The following is a 19,735-nucleotide window of genomic DNA, read 5'->3' on the forward strand; positions in this document are numbered from 1 at the left end:
GCTCGTTCATTTACCTAAGTACAAAGTGCCAACAAATTGTCATGTGTTTTACCCAAAATGCAGCATTTTCCCCAGAATTTCACTGTAAGACTGGGCACCAAAAAGTGAATGTGATTTAATAATGCAGCATCTGCTTGGTAAGTCACATGTAAGTGACAAAGGTGTCAATTACAATGCACCAAAAATGACAATAACTAGGGGCAAGTCAGATGTGTGTGTGTAGCTGCAGTATACTAAGAGGACCCTGGAAAGCAATTAACCATCAAGACAAGTGGCTCTCGTGCTTCCACGGTCACTGTCCTTGTGTTGAATACTAGTGATGGGTGAATAAATTAGGCAGACGCAAATTCGCTGCAAATTTCCATTTTTTACCACCGACAAATAAATTTCGGTGTGTGTCAGAAAAAGTTGTTGCGTGTCAAAATTATTCGGACGCCCATTGACTTTAATGCATTTGGACAAAATAGGTGCGCGTATAAATATTGTCGTGGGCATCAAAAATTTCCGCCGTTTCGCAAATTTCAAATTAGCCCATTACTATTGAGTACAATTGCACCAATGCAGTTCATCAAAGCGGGCTGGACTGGCCCATTGGAAATATGTAGGAGTACCTCTGCTAATAGTAAGAGTTTATTGTGCTTGCATTCATAAATGAGTCCTATGTTCTATGTTCATGTTATATTGATACAGAGCTGCCATATTACACAGCGAATCACTTGCATCAGTCCCTGCCCCAGTGCAGCTCACTGTACAATTATCCTTTTACCCACAGCAAACTCACATTAGGCTCATTTTCATTTGTTTCCCGGTTTCTGGATGATGGATCCCATACCTGTAGTGTATCTATGATTAAAATAGAAATTTTCCCACTAAGAAATGAGTTTATATTCTACTGTCTGTACATGTGATTAAGGAATTTTTTTTTTAAATATCTTCTAGTTTTTATTTTCCAAATAAAACTAAATTCCAATTGATTTCCAAAAAACACGGCTAATTGCATTTTCCCCGGGTTACTGGTTATTACTGGGGTACAGAAGCAAGGGAATGAGTGGACTTGTGATTTGGTGAGACATAGTGCACTCGCCAGCACAAGCTGTTCACTAGTGTTGACTTTTGAGTGGCAGATGAATAGTTCAGAGAACAGCCAGGCACAATAAAGTAACCAAGACAAGCATGCTCCCTATCCTGGGCTTTGAATAGGTAGGTTTTTCCCATGGTGGCGACAGATTGCAATGCAGCCCTGTAGGAGGTATTCAAACTCTAAAGAAATGTGCTTGTGTGTGTTTAAGTGGGACCGTGTCATTGGATTTAAGAAGAGCGGCAGTGTAAGGTGCTGTGCCTTTAAGAGCACTGTGTTTGTTTAGAACCTCCTCCTCTCCCTCTCTGGCTGCAATGTGCAGTTAGTTAGCAGACAGGCTCTGGGCAGCAGCATGGGAACTGTATTCCCTGTATTTACACAAGGCTCAACTGAGATGCTATGCAGTGACTCCAACTAAGTTCTGCTGAATATACCTGCCTGGTGGGCTGACATTTCCTGCATAGACTAAGCCTAAGGATATTCGAGCCATACAAAAGCCACACAGGGATTCTGACGGAGATACAGAGAAAGAAAGAAAAAGAAAATCAGTCACTGCCTGAAGGATTGCTGGGGCTGCTGTAGGCACAAAATCACAACCATCAACTCTGTGCGCTCTGACAGGAATATAAAAGCTTTGCTCCCAGCCACGACAAATTGCCTTTGGATTTTGGAGGTGTGCACCAAGCATGCATTGTGGATAAACAAGTGGGGTGCTTCCTATTGCACAAACTTGTGAGTTAAGAAAAAGAAGAAAAAAAGAAAAAAAAATCCCCCTACAAGATCAGATTTGGGTGGCAGTTGTCCTGGGTTTGGTGACATCTAACAGTTTTTGGTTGGGTTCTTTCCTTGGGTGGCTTTGTGTTTTTTTTCATTTTTGACCAAATGTTACCAAGTTTTGTGAAGAAGAAGATGTGCTATATTGGTTTCTGGAAGCTGTCCATCTCTTTGGGTTTGGTACTGGTCATACTCAGCGAGGTGGCACCTCAGCCTTGTCCATCTCAGTGCTCTTGCACAGGCACCACCGTGGACTGCCATGGGCTCTCCCTACGTAGCGTGCCACGCAACATCCCAAGAAACGCCGAGCGCCTGTAAGTATATATCCATTATAGACTATGTCTAGTCTATCTGTATTATATCACTGATGTTATAACTATGAACCTAACCTCAAACTTCCATATATATATATGTAGAAAATAGCGGCACTCACAGGACTTTACTAAGAAAAAGAGGATTATTTATTGAAACTTGACGTTTCGATTCCTTTACAGGGGTCTTCGGCAGGAGAAAGCAAAACAAAAAACCTCCTGACGAAGATCCCTGTGAGGGATCGAAACATCGAGTTTCAATAGTCCTCTTTTTTTGCATTAGTAAAGTCCTGTGAGTGTCACTATTTTCTACATACATACCTATTCCACTTTTGCTCACACCCAGGCATTTGAGGAAACGGAGTGCACCTTTGGGACTTGTTTATATATATATAAAGTAAAAAATAAAGCAGCACTAAGAGTCTTAAATGTAAAAAAAAATATTTGTATTAATTACATGGTATGTATAACCGATTTTTTGGTCCCATTTGGGATCTTTTTCAACCGAAACAATTAATACAAATATTTTTTTCACATTAAGACCCTTGGTGCTGCTTTATTTTTTACTTTTATCTACAATATTTCTATGAACAGGGGCAGCTTTATGGCGAGAGGTGCTGTTCGAAGATATTCTTTCAATATATATTGTATAAAGGGGCATATATGTTTATTTATACAGCATACTATGCACCTTACAAGGAAGGTACCTGAGCTCATGTGAAATCCTGACTCCCACCCCATCCTACATTGTGTTTTCCATCCAAACGACACATTTATTATGCTTCTGAGTAGAGGCACGATCAATATTTATGCCTGATGTGATATAATAAATAATTCTATTGCCTAGTCGATGTCTGCTTGCCTAATGATTACAGCCAAGGCAAGAGAATACAGAACGATGGCAGTTTACCGTGGCTGTTTTGTCCATTTTCCCAGAGTAACCTGCAATAATAACATTTTTGATTTTGCACGGTGTTAAAGCAAGGTAGCCCTATGAATGAATCGCTACCTACATTCTGCCTGCGGTGAGCTGCTCAGCCGGAATGTGTGGCATGCTGCTGTCTACTCATTATTCACAGATAAAGTCATCTTTATGCCTGCTGCTTTGTATTCACTCCCTAATCTTTATTTAAGGGAACAAAATATAGAAATAGATAAGCAGTCTTGCAAAGATTATCAGATAAGCAAAAAAAGTTGTATCTGGTGTCTTTAATTTATCCCAAGCTGACTGTTCCCTTTGAAGGGGAGATATATTGTGGGTTTGTTCAACCAAACCTTGTCATTCCTGTGTAAATGAAAAACTGCTTTCCCATGTTGTTTAATGAAAAGTGACTGGCGTACTGTACTTAATCTAGGTCAAGCACGCTGCTTTGTTTTGAAGGGTGCAGAACAGCATGTCTCAATGCAACTACTAATATTTATACGCTATATATAAGACCCACACAGGCTATTTATTTAAAACAGAATTTTTTTTTTTTCATTTTGTCTAAACAAACTGTCAGTTACCGAGGATATTTAACTTTTTTAAATCAACCCCCAAACACAACCAAAACAAATTGTGAAAGCCACAGGCACTAACGGTGGGGTTAAACAGTTTCTGCAGAAGAAGTGTTGAGCTCTTGAGAAGACTGAATTATTAAAGTTGGTTCCTTATTTACAACGTTATGTGATACACAAATCAAAGGTTCCTGAAACATCTCAAGCCAATAGAAAGTGCTGACAAGCCCACGTTTAGGCAAATAGAGCAAATAAAACCCTGCATGATGGTATAACAAATATTTCCCTTCTATATGATGCCTTCTTAAATTCAAACTATATATTTAAGATGTGTGTGTTTTGTGATATGTTCATAGGGAAGAACAGTCTTTTTTTATTTACACCATAGAAAGTCATTGGATAGGCTCTATGTTTTATCTCATTCTGGATTATTTCAGGGATCTATGTAATATACAAAGGATCATCTTAAATCTCCATGTGAGATCTCAAGCCTGGGAGAGCACATTAATGACTGACTTGTTCCAAAGTTTCTAAAAGTTTGTTGTGCTCATTTGTGTGCTAAATGGTAGCCCCCATAGTGGCAGCAGATAGGAGCAGATGTCGTCCTTTGATAGGAACAAGGTTCATTTCAGATCTTGGCCAGATATTCCAGATAGTGTATTAAGCCCAGAAGTTGTTTAGTTTAGAACAACAAGCTAAACAAAAACGATCAGTTCTGAAGGGCATTCCATTCGCACATTTTATTTGTTTTTGAAAACCCAAAGCTGTTTCTATTGAAATCTTACCTTAATATAAAAAGGCTTCAAAGTTGAATATAAAGTCAACCTAAATGAGTCGACTCATTACATTAGTTGGGCCATTCATTCCTCTACGGAAAATTTGCATTTGTTTTGTGACAACGTTTTTTTTATTTAAAACCATAAAGGTTGCTTATCTATGCAGATAGTTCACTCTTTTCAGTGCAGCTGATAATGCAGATGCCCAAAGGTGATGAGTAAATATCAGCAGGTCATAAAATCATCCCAACTACATGTAACGATGATTGAAATAATACCATTAAGATAAAACCTTAATGAGGCACACTTCAAAGGTTCGGTTCACATGTTTACATATGCCTAATGTCTAACTAAAAAACTTTATGATGTTCTTCTGCAAAGTTACCACAGGGCTCTTTTTATAGTCGTCTTGGAGATAAGCCTCCGAAATGTGAAGTTTGGAACTCATTATCTTTTAAGATAACATTGGTCTTTTGAGTTATAAATAATATTTGGCTTTTTATTTGTAAAGAAAAATTGAAAATCTAAAATGCTGACAACTGAATTTTTTTTTTGTTCCTGTTTCCCAGAGACCTGAATGCCAATAACATCACTAGAATCTCCAAAACAGACTTTGCTGGATTAAGACACCTCCGGATCTTGTAAGTTTAGAAAACGCTAATGTCACAATTTTGCTTATTTGTGTCCCGCGGTATTTGTAAATATATAACAATTACGGGCTCTTTTTAATGTTCCTTTCTGCGAGCCACATGCCATGTAAATTTTAAACAGATGTTAAACACGAGTAATAAAATCCCAAATTATTTCATATCCACTTCTTAATATCTTTGACTTGGTATTCGTTTTTTATTTTCATTGTCATGCTGTAATTTGTGACTAATGTGACTCCTGTTTAATTCTTGGACTTTTTAAATTTTTTATAAATAATATTAAAGGTGTCTTATGGGACAATCCTAAAACTCAGCTTGAACAATTTAAAAAGTTAATTACGCATTTTATTTCAAGACCAGATTTTCATCTGCAAGTAATTAGTCACCATTTTCTGTGTTTTCCAACACATTTCTAAAATTGGTGGTCAATTTTTTTTTTTTCCAGCTTTTTTTGATCTTTAGAACTTTTGGAGCAGTTTGAGATCAGGGAGGTTGGCTTCTTTACAGTATGGATTTAGAAATAAAACAGAATTGATTTTCTTATTTATGCCATAAGTATGACTGTTATTATTATTGTTTTGTTTTATGTTTAATAAATCTTCAATGATGACATTTAAAAAATATATATTTTTTAATTTTAATAATTATTCATTTCTATTATTCTGCATGCATTTTTATGTCATTTAAAAAGTATTTTTGGTTACCAAGCAAAACTCTGACAAACTTCTTTAGTTTTGTGACTTTTTTCAATTAAAAAATAAACGTTTTAGAAAATTGTTTTAAAACGTGTCCAGAAAGTAGGATTTTATTTCTTTTGTCATTTTTCTATGGTTAGAAAATTACCACCATTATTATTTTTACATATCAGATTTCAAGGCGTCAGAATTGCAGTAAAGATGGCTATTGGCATATTTAGCAATGTCAGATATTAGTGAGTGCATGATTAATGGCAGCACAAAATCACGTTCATATTTTGTGAATTGCAGGCAGCTTATGGAGAACAAGATTACTACAATTGAGAGGGGAGCATTCCAAGACCTGAAAGAACTGGAAAGACTGTAAGTAAATTTTAATTGCAATCCTGGCTGCACAGTTTGTTTCAGAGCATTGCCACTGTGCACTGAACCTTGTAGCTGAGGGTAGTTATTGAGAGCACCAGCCTCTTCCATGGATTAACAGAAAGTAATGATTTATGCACTTCATTCAGTTAACTCTGTGGGTGCTAGGAATGCCTGAAACAGTTCATTGACAGAATAAAGTTCATGGACTACATTTTACAGTATTCTTACGCTGAGCATGACAATAACTAGTTTATGATTGCTTTAGTTCATTTATGTGAAAAACGTGGTGGCCCAGGTGCCTATTTAAGGATCTTGGGAATTGAAGGGCAGTGGGTTTAAGATCCCTGCTTTTATTCTTTAATCCTAGGCTAGATAATGTGTTCTGTATATATGTAATCATCCCAAGTATAGACTGTAATGAAACAGGGTCCCTCAGATGCCAAATAAAAGCACAGTAAAAAGCTTGCACCTCTTTACAGAGCAATACATTTTGTTCTATGTTTCTACAATAAATAACTTTTACACTAAGGGGCCCATTTACTTAGTTCGAGTGAAGGAAAAGAATAAAACTTCGAATTTCAAATGTTTTTTTTGGCTACTTCGACCATTGAATTGGCTACTTCGACCTTCGACTACGACTTCGAACGATTCAAACTAAAAATCGTTCGACTATTCGACCATTCGATAGTCGAAGTACTGTCTCTTTAAAAAAAAACTTTGACCCCCTAGTTCGCCACCTAAAAGCTACCGAAGTCAATGTTAGCCTATGGGGAAGGTCTAAGTATTTTTTGGTCGAACAAAAAACGTTCGATCGATGGATTAAAATCCTTTGAATCGAACGATTCCAAGGATTTAATTGTTCGATCGAACGAATTGCGGTAAATCTTTCGACTTCGATATTCGAAGTCGAAGGATTTCAATTTGGCAGTCGAATATCGAGGGTTAATTAACCCTCGATATTCGACCATAAGTAAATTTGCCCCCGAGTACTTCTAAGACATGAAACTACCCTCGTTTTTTTTAGAGTATATATATTGATATATTGCAACACTTCATATTCAAGATGCAGATGCCCTTTTGATAATCTCTCATTTATGGAAGCATCAGAAACTCTTTTCTGGGTCCATTATGACTCATTCTTTAAGGGGGTTATTTACTAAACTCTGAATGCAAAAATCACGAAAAAATTTTGATTTTTTTTTTAATAAAATCACGTATTTTTCGGAATTTATTAAACCCAGAGGATGGAAAAGTCTGAATCTGAAAATCTGGCATTACAGACCTGTCGAGGTTGCATATAAGTCAATGGGAGAAGTCCCAATGATTTTTTGATGTCCGCTGGGTTTTGTGCAATACCCCAAATTTTTCTGAGTTTTCGGGTGAAAAATCCCAAAAAACTTGAAAATTGGATAGAAAATCCCAAAAAAACTTGAAAATCAGATTTTTTCCAACAAAGCAAATTTTGGGGAAAATGTAATAATAAATAAGCATAAAAAACCAGAGCCGATTTGATCGGAGTTTGTAGCAGAAAATATTGAGATAAATTTGGACTAAATATGACCCCCTAAATATCCAGAGCATTTTGTCAGGTATTGTCCTGTTTTCTTCTATCAAATATATGATCCTCATCAGATAAATAACAATGATAATAATGATTATAATTTAAATACACAGTCTATAAATATGTTAGTTTGCTGATTGAAATACTTTACAGCTACATTTACATATTCACTTTTATTAGGCACAGTTCAGCAGAGAATTTATTGAAGGCCAAACAAATTTGGGACTTTGGGGCATGGGCAGCTGAAGCAGCTGGTAATGGTTTTCCATATGCAAACTGGTGCAGCAACTAAGGTTTTTAATAGCCTATACAGAGAAATACTATAAAACTGTACTGGTGTACATAACAGTTCCATTCACATATATATATGATTACATTACACTGATCCAACTTGGTCAGCAATGGTGTACCTTATTAGCTTTGTACTAGGAAGCTTTGAAATATAATATACACAGGAACAGACATATAATTTAATAACATAAGTTATTTTCAGACTTCGGCACAGATTTATAAAAATACAAATTGTGGAATAGTAAAAGATTCAAGAGGTTTGAATTGCTATTCCACATTCATAACTCAGGAAAACGTCCCCCAACATTTAGGTAAGTGTTTTGTGAGTTGCCACATTTATGAAAGCAGATCAATCTGCTATAGGTAGTGTTTTTTAAGAAATAAAGGAAGCTGGTATACTCTGGAGTGTACAACTCACCATATACCAATCATGGTACAATCCTGGTACACTCACACAATCCTGGTGCACATGCCCCAGACCTTCAGCTTAGGGGGGGACACAAAAGCAATGTTAATTGGCACAAAATTGCACCACAAAAACTGGATTATTACTGCTGGTGCCAACACCCTTACATTGTGGAAAAAAAATTATATCGTTACAAGTTTCGTGCCTATATGGGGCACTTAATCATAGTGCCAGCCTGTCATCCAGTGTTGGACTGGCCCACTTGGATACCAGGAAAACTCCCGGTGGGTCCAGGTGTCAGTGGGCCTCTTGCTTCTGACCATTTGGCCTATTTTATGGTGATTCCCTATTATGGGAACAAAGAGGCTTAATAATGGAATAGTATGTAGAGAAAATAAACTAGGAGAGGTTGAGTGAGGAGAGGAGGAATAATAGTTTGGAAACTGGGCCCTTAGTCGAAGGTTTTCTGGTGGGCCCCTGGCATCCCAGTCCGACACTGATGTCATCTAAGATTGGTATCCAAAGTGTTATCAATGCCAATCAATTGTCAGTTCAAAAATGTATCTTCAGTCTCTATAACGCTAATTATTTTGTGGGGTGTTAGAGTTCAGGGGTAGTATCGAGCTCGAACACCCTTGCCAGTTAATATGTTAATGGATTCAGAACATTTACTTCTTGGAATATATGACATCATTGGTAAATGCTCAATAAATACATACTAAACCTGCCCCTTAGAGCGTTTATACCAAGCATTAACACAAACACACAATATTATACTTTCTCAGTCTGTTTCTAATGCACTGGGTACAATAAGGCGCCAAAGTCATCTGCGGCCTGTACCATCTGCACATATATTTTTTATAGCTCGTTAAGTACAATTCTTATGCAAATGTCAGAAGTTAATTGTTTTTAATGTTCACATCCAGAATTTTAGGGCTGTGCTGCTTCCCCGGAGACACCATTTCTCCAAGATTCTGTTATCCAAAATAGGCTATCTTTCAAGGAGGTACTTTTGTGCTATGGGAAAAGATTTATGTAGTTTAGTGCCCAGTATGTATCTGGCTTTAAACTTCAAGGAAAGAGAGACCCTGCACAAAGTTTCTGTTTCGGATCTGTTTTTCCAAAAACATGTTCCAGATAACTAGCATGGCAAGTTTATCAGACAGGGAGTAGAAAGTAACATATAAAGACATAACTATTTTCCATTCCTATCAGAGGAAACTGTCATGCTTTCATCATAGACTACTAATTATATTGACTCTATTGACTGTTCTGTTATTTTTTATTGAGAATAATTTACCTGGGGTAAGTACGTTGACTTCTCGACTGTATAGGTTAACAAAATTTACAGGGAAAGAATGTTCTGAAAATACAGTAAGCTATACACTCATACTTTAGACCTGAGCTATTTTTTAAATTAATGCTAATCCCCTGTCGCTCCACTAACACAAGTGAGAGTTATTTGGACACTTTATCACACTTAAGGGTATATTTATCAAAGAGTGAAGTTAATAGTGAAGTTCCGCCACTAGAGTGAAATTCCGCCACTTTCCATTCATTTCTATGGGATTTTTAAATGCGTATTTATCAAAGGGTGAACTTTCACTTTCACCCATTGATAAATATGCCTTTCAAAATCCCATAGAAATGAATTGAGAGCTGCGGAATTTCACTCTAGTGGCGGAACTTCACTCTTTGATAAATTTACCCCTAAGTGGTCAAGATGACTCTATGGGGCTGATTCACTAAGGGTCGAACATTGCGGGTTAATTAACCCCCGATATTCGACTAGGAATTGAAATCCTTCGACTTCGAATATCGAAGTCGAAGGATTTAGCGCAAATACTGCGATCGTACGATCAAAGGTTTTTTTCTTCGATCGAACGATTAAATCCTTTGAATCGAACGATTCGAAGGATTTCAATCCAACGATCGAAGGAATATCCTTTGATCAAAAAAACTTAGGAAAGCCTATGGGGACCTTCCCCATAGGCTAACATTGACTTCGGTAGCTTTTAGCTGCCGAACTAGGGGGTCAAAGTTTTTTTTAAAGAGACAGTACTTCGACTATCGAATGGTCGAATAGTCGAACGATTTTTAGTTTCGAATCCTTCGATTCAAAGTCGTAGTCGAAGGTCGAAGTAGCCCATTCGATGGTCGAAGTAGCCCAAAAAATACTTCGAAATTCGAAGTTTTTTTACTTCAAATCCTTCACTTGAATTTAGTGAATCGGCCCCTAGCTATGCAAAGGTATTTAACAACCAAAATACTGTATATAGTAGGAGTAACTGACCTCTTCACCATTGAAAGAGGGGTGATTTAAGGTGGAACATTTGGTCCATGCTATAGAGACAAAAATATCTTAACATGGATGTCTTGAGAGAAAGTCATCATCAGCTAGAGACAAGGAGTATTGGGAAATAAGGTATAACCTTAGATTTCCACTGATTTGCATTACTGTTCTAATTAGGAAGTAATGCAGTCATCCTTTAATATACTCAGGAGTACATCTGGGCAGCATAGAAATCATTTACCTGAAATGTGGCCCTAATAACTTTCAGGCTTCCCCCCCACCACTAAGTCTTATTTTTTATCACCCCCTTGGGATAAATTCGTTTTTGTGACTGTGGGCGTATGGACAGTCAAATTTTCCTTTTGATATGTATTTTCCTTATTAAGGCCGTTTTCTTTTTGCTGATCAGCCTCACCTCATTTATTTAATTATTTTTTGATAAATGATCCGAGAAACACTTGCTCCTAGTGGTAACTCTACAACAGTGTATTGAGCCAATGGCCTGGATAGTCATTTAATGAGTACAGCTGGCATGGTTGTTTGGCGAATGTCTTTATTAGCAGAATGACCAATATGTTGGTTCCATCTGTTCTTCCTGAGTTCCACTGCTTATGTCAGAAACATATGTTCATGTAGTTCTGGTCCTTTAAACAAGCTTGATTAGTTGCTGAAAATGGACATCTGCAACAAAATGAAAACACTTGCGAATGCTGGAATATGCTTTTGAGAGTCAAACTAAATATACAAGATGCTCCTTCGTTATTATAGAGCTGAGAGAACAGTAGAAGATATAAACGTTTGCATATTGTGTTGGGGTAGTTATTCTTCTTTCAAACTTCTAAATAGGGACTAGAATGACCTCTTAGATAATTTGTATCCCAGCTGTTGTGAACTACAAATCCCAGCATTCTCAGACTTCCTCTAGAAGAGGGACACTGAGCTGTGGTTCACAACAGCTGGCCGTCCAGAGAGCAAGTTATTTCTGGTCTGAATCACATGCAAATATGTGTGTATCTATTAATGTTTCTTTGGCCTCTTTCCAACCTTCACTCTTTTTTGAAACAAAGTGATGAGCCAACCCTAACTGAAATTATTTATTAGGGGAAAAAATAAATTAAAGATCTTTTTTTTATTGATAAATGCAACAACATTTATGGAGCATTCATTCAAAGTTAAAATAGAATTTACTGAAATTTTGTGGAAAACCATTTTCTATCATGTCTTTAAGCTTGGTTACCAATTACAGCTGACTTTTCCCCAGGATGTAATTTAAAGGGGTCATAGTTGTCTTTGTTCCTGGGTCCACTAAGGCAGTGTCTGCCTAGACTGAATGGATGCACAGAAACCGTAGGTTTTGAATGAAAACCAAGATAGATATACACAGTTCTTTTATGCCAATCCCCAGCTGCTGACTAAAAGTAAATATTTCATATTTGTGAGGAAGAGCTAAGGGAACCTTTTTTTTTTGTGTACAACTGCCAAGTCCATCTGATGGAGGCACATTGTTTTCTGACAACCAATTCATCTCCATGGGGCTCTGACATTCAGTACCATTTCTAAGGCAACCTATAGATACATTACAAATACACTTCTTTTTTATGATCTTGCTTTATACATTGTGCTAAAAGATAGGCAGAGGGCAAAGTTATCTCTACAAGTCAAAAACAATTGGGTCTTTATTTTATATAAAGCAAATAATGATTGTAGTGTACTGAACAAAAAGGTGCATCAAGATGAGTTGTCAACTTCAAGGGGCCGATTCACTAACTTCGAAGATAAAAAACTTTGAATTTCGAAGTTTTTTTGGGCTACTTCAACCAGCGAATGGGCTACTTCGACCTTTGACTACGACTACGACTTTGAATCAAACTATTTGAAGTAAAAATCGTTCGACTATTCGACCATTCGATAGTCGAAGTACTGTCTCTTTAAAAAAAACTTTGACCCCCCTAGTTCGCCATCTAAAAGCTACTGAAGTCAATGTTAGCCTATGGGGAAGGTCCCCATAGGCTTGGCTAACTTTTTTTGATCGAAGGATATTCCTTCGATCGTTGGATTAAAATCCTTCCAATCGTTCGATTCGAAGGATTTTATCGTTCGATCGAAGGAATTATCCTTCGATCGTTCGATCGAACTATCTGCGCTAAATCCTTCGACTTCGATATTCGAAGTCGAAGGATTTTAATTCCTAGTCGAATATCGAGGGTTAATTAACCCTCGATATTCGACCCATAGTGAATCGGCCCCTTAATCATGTCTATGATTAAGAACCAGGGGGTATGAAATGCGTAAGGTGGAATACCATGTGGTATGTATACCTATCTTTTTTTAACATGATTTTTGAATAAAGACAATATTTTTTTGATATAATATAGAGTTTTGGGATGACTTTTTTTTTGGTTTCCCAAAAATCATGGGACCTTGTTGACAGACCCTGTGGAGCATCTCATTATATACATTATCTATATATTATACACATTTTTTACTATGAAGTTATAAGGACGTTTAATTGTGTGTTGCCTAATGATGTAAGTAGCAATCTACTGCTCTTATTTAAGTAATAGAGCAAAAAATATTTTTGGATACAATTTAAACCTAGTATGGTAATAATTGCTTAAAAAATAAATGTTCTCGATGTTCAGATTCCATATAAACTGATTTTTCTATTAGATTCAGCATGCAATTACTCTATATATTTATGGCAAAGACCAGTAAAAACCGATGTAAAATTGATCTTTTAATAGTCTCTATTGGGAATTATACCAATTAATGTTGTGTTTTGGTTCCATTGATCTACTTTTGCTTCTCTGAAGGAGGGCCCAAGGTTGATTCCACTATAAAATGTAATTAAGCTGGTGTTTAGAATTTAATGAAGGTCCATTACTTCTGGAATACTTTGGCAATGTTTTTAAATAAATTACATTTTGAAACATGTATGTATATTATATAGAAAGCCCCGCTAGGTCTACAAATGGCCATTATGCATTAGATCAGTGTTCATTGTTTTCAGGGTGTGAAGAGAAAGGAAATAAAACCTCTTTAGTTCTCAGACTTAGCATTGTCCAGTTCATGATTTTACATTACAGTACATTATTCCATGGAAACGTCCCGGCCACTTCTTTGAACGTTTATTTTAAATGATGGTGAGAAGCACTTTCCAGACCTTCTCACAAATTCCAAGGCAGAGTGGCTGTTTATTTTTCCCATGTCTAATGTATATTCATCCTACCACTTCAATGCTTGGGCGATATTATTTCCTCTCTTTAAACCCCAAAGTCCACTGTAGCAGACAATTATAAAAACATTTTCTCAGCTCTTGCTATAAGAACTTTTTTAGGGCTGGGTGGGCCAGTTTATTGCAACATTTTTATAATGCTGAAATAAGGATTGTTCCTCTTAAGGAATAGTATTTGTTGAAGCTGAACAGCTAAATCCTCGTTTAGAGTGTCTCTATAGCGAACTTACAAAGACAGCACTAGCCTCTTATAATTATCTATCTATCTAATTATCAAAATGAAAAGAATGTATCAGGGCAACATTTCCAAATATTTGACATTCAAGTCAACCAATGAGCATTTCACCTCCTTGTTGGTAGACCTATACCAACCAAACCACCTTAAGCACAATACCACATTGGGTATTTTGACCATCACTATTTGAAGAGCTGGTTGGAATAGTTTATAATGCATAAAATATAATGCCTTACCAGACAAGGGTTATAGAATAAAAATCAAAAGGACGAGGGAACTCATAACTGTATAAAAACGCGTGCATCTTCAATACGATGTGGTAGAAAGTATCTTGTACTATAAAGTGCGGAATACTTGTAGTTTTCTATACAATGACTGATCAATATATTTGTCTTTACCATGTGGTACTAATAAAGTTATATCTGTTTCAGGCGCCTTAACCGAAATAATCTGCAGGTGTTCCCTGAACTGCTTTTCCTGGGGACTCCAAAACTCTACAGACTGTAAGTAATCTTGAATATTTATTGGTTGAATATATATTTTGTGATCATGTATAAGATGAAAGAGCAGACCAGCAGGTCGCCCTAATGAGGCACTAGCTTTGATTGTTTTTGTGTTACAGGTATGGGACTTGTTATCCAGAATACATGGGACCTGGGGTTTTCCAGATAAGGGGTATTTCTGTAATTTGGATCTCCATACTTTAAGTTGACGAAAACATCACTTAAACATTAAACAATAAATTGGTTTTGCCTTCAATAAGTATTCATTATATTTTTAGCTGGGATCATGTAAAAGGTACTGTTTTGTTATTACAAAGAAAATGGAAATCATTTTTAAACATTTTAACCGTTTGATTAAAATGGAGTCTAGGGGAGATAGCCTTCCTGTAATTCAGAGCTTTATATATATAACGGTCTTCCAGATAACGGAACCCATACCTGTATGTATATCTAGATATACACATTCACACACACATATATCTTCATTACATGATTAGGCAAACTACTCTGTGTTATTGTGTGTGGTCTGATTAATGTAAGTGCAGTGGAAGCTACACTTGTACTTATTTAGTATTGGTTGACGGCAGATAATTGGGTGCAGAGTCATAGCATTTTCATAGCACGAGCAATACATCGATACACCCAACAAAAAAGCATTTCCTTAATTCTAACATTCAACTAACTGAAAGGTGAGATAAGGCTGGATGCAATTTATCAGCTATCTCTCTACAGATCTTTATCTGCATTCCTCTATGTGACATTTGAAATTATGGGACAAAGGTTAACATCCGGAAATGTTTTCTTAGGCAGCGAGATTACAATACCTTAGAAATAAAATATCATGCATGTCCAAAATGTAATTAACTGAGCTTCAACTATATAATTCGGCCTCAGTCTTATAGATATAAAAATGTTCATGCTGTGGATAGGGGGGAGAGAAATCACTGTACTCTCTTAACCCAATTGCACCCTCTGGATAGCGAGAGCAAGGAACAGCAGGATAAATTATAAGGAGCTTGACTTGCAAGGAAACTCACTTAACTGCCCTTAAATGGCAGTTTGTAATTTCCAATGTGCTGACCTCATGTGCAGAGAGTCCGTCATTTTACATCTCACTATGCTTTTCATTGCTATACTAAAAATGTCAGGCATGGAGGTGGTCAAACAACTCAACTTGGATTACATTTCACTTGCCTAAGGGCTATTGCTGCGCTTTTACAAAAAAAATGCATTAGCTATGGCGATGGGCTAATGTTGGGTTCAGCCAAAAGGAAAATGTGTTAATGGAGTCACTTTTGTTTTCCATTGTTCTATATTTACATTTGGGCATTAAGCTGGGAAAGGCTGATATTTCTAATGGGCGGTGTGTTGCAATTGGTGAGCAATTTTCATAAGGAATTTAAGATTGCTTATTGCAGTATATAGTCTAGATTACTTTTAACAATCATATGGGGTGATGGCACAGGGGGACATTGTTTTCCATGTTTCAGCCAATGCCCAAAACCACCCAATGTCAATGTCAGTCATTTCCCATTGATGTCAATAGAAAGCGACAATGCTGGCCAAATCAGGCCTATCTCTACTGGCTGATAACACATGGAGGGTTATTTACTAAAATCTGAATTTTTATGATTATTTGAATAAAAAAAATTAGACCAAATTAGAATCCACAATTTGACCTTATTAATTATTAAAAAAAAAGCCTAATTTAATCAGATCAGGGAAAAACTTGAATCGTATGATTTTCTTTGGAGGCTTTTGCATAATTGCACAATTTTTCTCTGGCTTAGATTTTTGCCTGAAAGGCCTGATATAGTCAGCTTTTCATGCTAATTCAAGCACAGACCATACAAACTTCCAGATATTATAGGGACCTCTCCTATTGACTTATATACAACCTTGGCAGGTCTGAGATGGCTGATTTTCAAATTTGGACTTTTTGAAGCATCAGCAATAAATCTCTAAATATATATCTATATTTTGCACCAAAAAGCCCTACCGGACCCAAATAACCCCCCAAATGTGCCATTCCCCCAATGGAAATTAGAAGTCTGTTGCATAAGGAGCTGATTGTCACTGTTATAATGTATTTTATGAACTGTCAGTACATGTTTGACTATGTCATTTTACCAGGAAAAATATCATTAGTTCTGCTTCTTGATTACTACAAAATCTTGTGCATTTAACCAACTTGATATGGTTACACCTTAGTGGTGTGTTTCAACTTGTATGAACTTGTGGCAAACCACCAGCTGGCGATAAATGATATAAAGTTGAGCATGGCAAATGAATTCATGGCATTTTCACTGTTATGGGATATCAGCAATTAGTTGCAGTATTTTAATACTTCCTTTTAACAAGAGTAAGTCATTTAGGGATGCACCGTATCCACTAATTTGGGATTTGGCCGAATCCTTTTTGAAAGATTCAGTCGAATACCTAACTGAATCCAAAACCTGATTTGCATCTGCATATTATGGCCGGCAATGGGTAAAGAGAACTGACTGAGTACACAGAACATTGGTTAAAAATGGTTTTACTTCCCCATTTGAGTGATGAAAAGTTACATGACCAATACTACACAGATAGTACAGAACAGTTTCATTTAGGGTTATTTAAGTAAATGGATTGAAAATTATTAATGATGATCAGTGGAGATTAAGGTGAAACCAGAACCTACACTGATGCTCTGAGTTACCAGAGCTGTGTCCCTCATACAGTGTCAGGAAAACAAATATTCAGTCAGTCAGGACTTAGAATGCAGTTAACCTCAATTTAGTGCCAACTAGGTCAAATATTTGCTATTGTAAACAGTCTATGTGTGTGTGTTACACAGAGTATCCAGTCAACTACCTATATTTTGCCCAAATATACATGTGCATTAGGTCAACTGTATTATAAAAGGATTACGTGGACTACACCTGTAGGATTTGATCCCCCAAGCCCCTAACATAAACCATGAGAGACAAATCAAATAATTTTGAATAGTGTCTTTCCAGAAACAGGCTAGGAGTATAGCTCCCCATATTAGAGCGTTTATGGTATCAGAAAGATGGAGATGTTGCAGAACTAGAACTTTCAGCATTGTTCCAAGAGTACAGTACATCGTGAGCCAACGATTAAGTGTTTGTGACACGAAATGCGTAAGGTTGTGGACAATGATATTTTTGCCTGGTGGAAGTTTGCCTTCATTGAGTGCCTGCTCCAAAAGGTTTATGGTTTGTCCACTCCCCGTGCTGAGGGCTCAGGGTGGTGCACTTGGGCCTCTTCCCTTTTGTGGTGAGTAATCACTTTATATCTGGAGACCCTAATATCTCCGATTTACTTTTGCAGTCTGCCCAGGTTACATTTACAGGCATCTATCAACTGCTTTTTGTGCTCAATTCAAATATCCACCATTGATTCACAAAATAACCCCAGAGCCTTGAAGAGGAATGTGTGTTGCCAAATGACAATGAGAAGTCAACCAAGACAAAGCCTCAGCCATTATCGGGTGCGATGTTGTACCCCTCAGACTCAGTAACATTGAAATGATGTTTATTATGCTCTAATTAGAGGCACTGTTGATGGTCCCATGATAGCTTGAGCATTAATGCAATCACCATAGTTCACACTCCAACCTTTCATACTCTACCTACCAGCCATTTGAAAGCACTCATCATATATTACAATGTCCCTGGTAAATGATTGGTTCTATTTCCATGAGTTATGTTTTAGGAGGATGAATGCTGCATCACGTTTAACACCATCCATAACTGATATACATTTTGACATAACTATTACACATACTTCAGCTTTCCTATAGACAGAATGGTTTGTGTAACCAGGAATTTATGCCCTGACACTTTACCATCTCTATAAGAGAAAAAACATGAAAGTTCCGATAAAACGTTGTCTTGAAGACATGTATACTTATCCTTTGATTGAAGGCCAAGGAGCACTACTGTTTCCTATAACAAGGAAATTATTTCCATACTGGACCACATTTTTCAAATGATATTTGGTCTAATGGCTGTTGAATGGTTTCTCCCGCCCCCCCCCCCGCCTTGAGCATAATAATCATCCTCTGACCCCTTGTTCTAAATGAGATGCCAGGTGAAAGGGGACACATGCTTAGTTTGTAGCCTAAAAGCAATATGAAAGAAAGACAGTTCTGTATACACGAATTATGATTAGCCATGGTCGATTGCCGCCAGCGCTCTACTATTCTTCCTCTTTGCAGTGTTCTTCGGTTTCCCTTTGCACTGCATGGTCAGGTCAAAGCACTCGCTCGGAAATAGTAATGCAGTTGCAGCTGTGTTTGTTGGAGCAGGAGACTAGTTTAAATAGCATTTCCATTTATCCAGTCCATTAATAGAACTCTGTAAACTAATACCAACCCTGCATAAACTACAGGACACTGTAATAAAATTGCAAGCACTTGTTGACAGACGGGCAGTGTAGGTGAAAGAGAAGGGATATGTTTATAATTTAAATGAGATAATGGGTCCGTTTTTTTAGCTCGGTTAAAAGTGTCTTGAAAGTATTTTGTACTTAATGATGTAAAGTTACATGTGTAAGGGTTGAGAAAAATGGAATGTATTCATGATATCATGACTGCAGTTTGCAAAATGTCAATAAAATGGGTTATTAGGGGAGTATTTGGAAAGTACTATAACCGTTTAGCTTAGCACAAACAAAATTGGTCCACCTTCCTGAGTTAAATATAGGACATAAAACCTAACAATATACTGTATTCTTATAGTCATATATTTGTTGGCACTTGGTGGCATTATATAAATAAAACACATGTGACTCAGTCTTCTAGAATCTCATAATCATTCTCTTCCAAATATTTCATCTGAAATCATCTCAAATCACATGGCTCGTATTGATCTAAATCCTTATCACTGAATGATTAATTTGTGGCTTCTTTGCAATTATAAGGCCCGGCATTCGGCCAGATACCGATCAGGGAAACCCGTCAGAAGGCCCCACACACGGGCCAAAAGGCTGTCGACACGTTCTGTCGGCAGCTTTTATCGCCTAGTGAATGGGGGTCTTTAGACATTCTCTTTTTAGCTC

General features: G+C 37.0%; 1 protein-coding gene across 7 annotated transcripts in view; it reads left to right on the forward strand.

The window, feature by feature from the left end:
- The first annotated feature begins 1,365 nt into the window (after positions 1–1,365).
- The window catches only part of slit2.S (slit guidance ligand 2 S homeolog), a 217,231-nt gene continuing 198,861 nt past the window's right edge, over positions 1,366–19,735 (forward strand). For 4 of the 7 annotated variants that reach the window (XM_041573442.1, XM_041573452.1, XM_041573460.1 and 1 more), the window contains exons 1-4: positions 1,367–2,166; positions 5,006–5,077; positions 6,073–6,144; positions 14,600–14,671. In XM_041573442.1, the coding sequence (XP_041429376.1) occupies positions 1,961–2,166; positions 5,006–5,077; positions 6,073–6,144; positions 14,600–14,671 (422 nt within the window). In that variant the 5' untranslated portion in view covers positions 1,367–1,960. 7 annotated transcript variants of the gene reach the window in all.

The sequence above is a fragment of the Xenopus laevis genome, chromosome 1S (assembly GCF_017654675.1).
Source record: "Xenopus laevis strain J_2021 chromosome 1S, Xenopus_laevis_v10.1, whole genome shotgun sequence".
Classification (NCBI taxonomy): Eukaryota; Metazoa; Chordata; class Amphibia; order Anura; family Pipidae; genus Xenopus; species Xenopus laevis.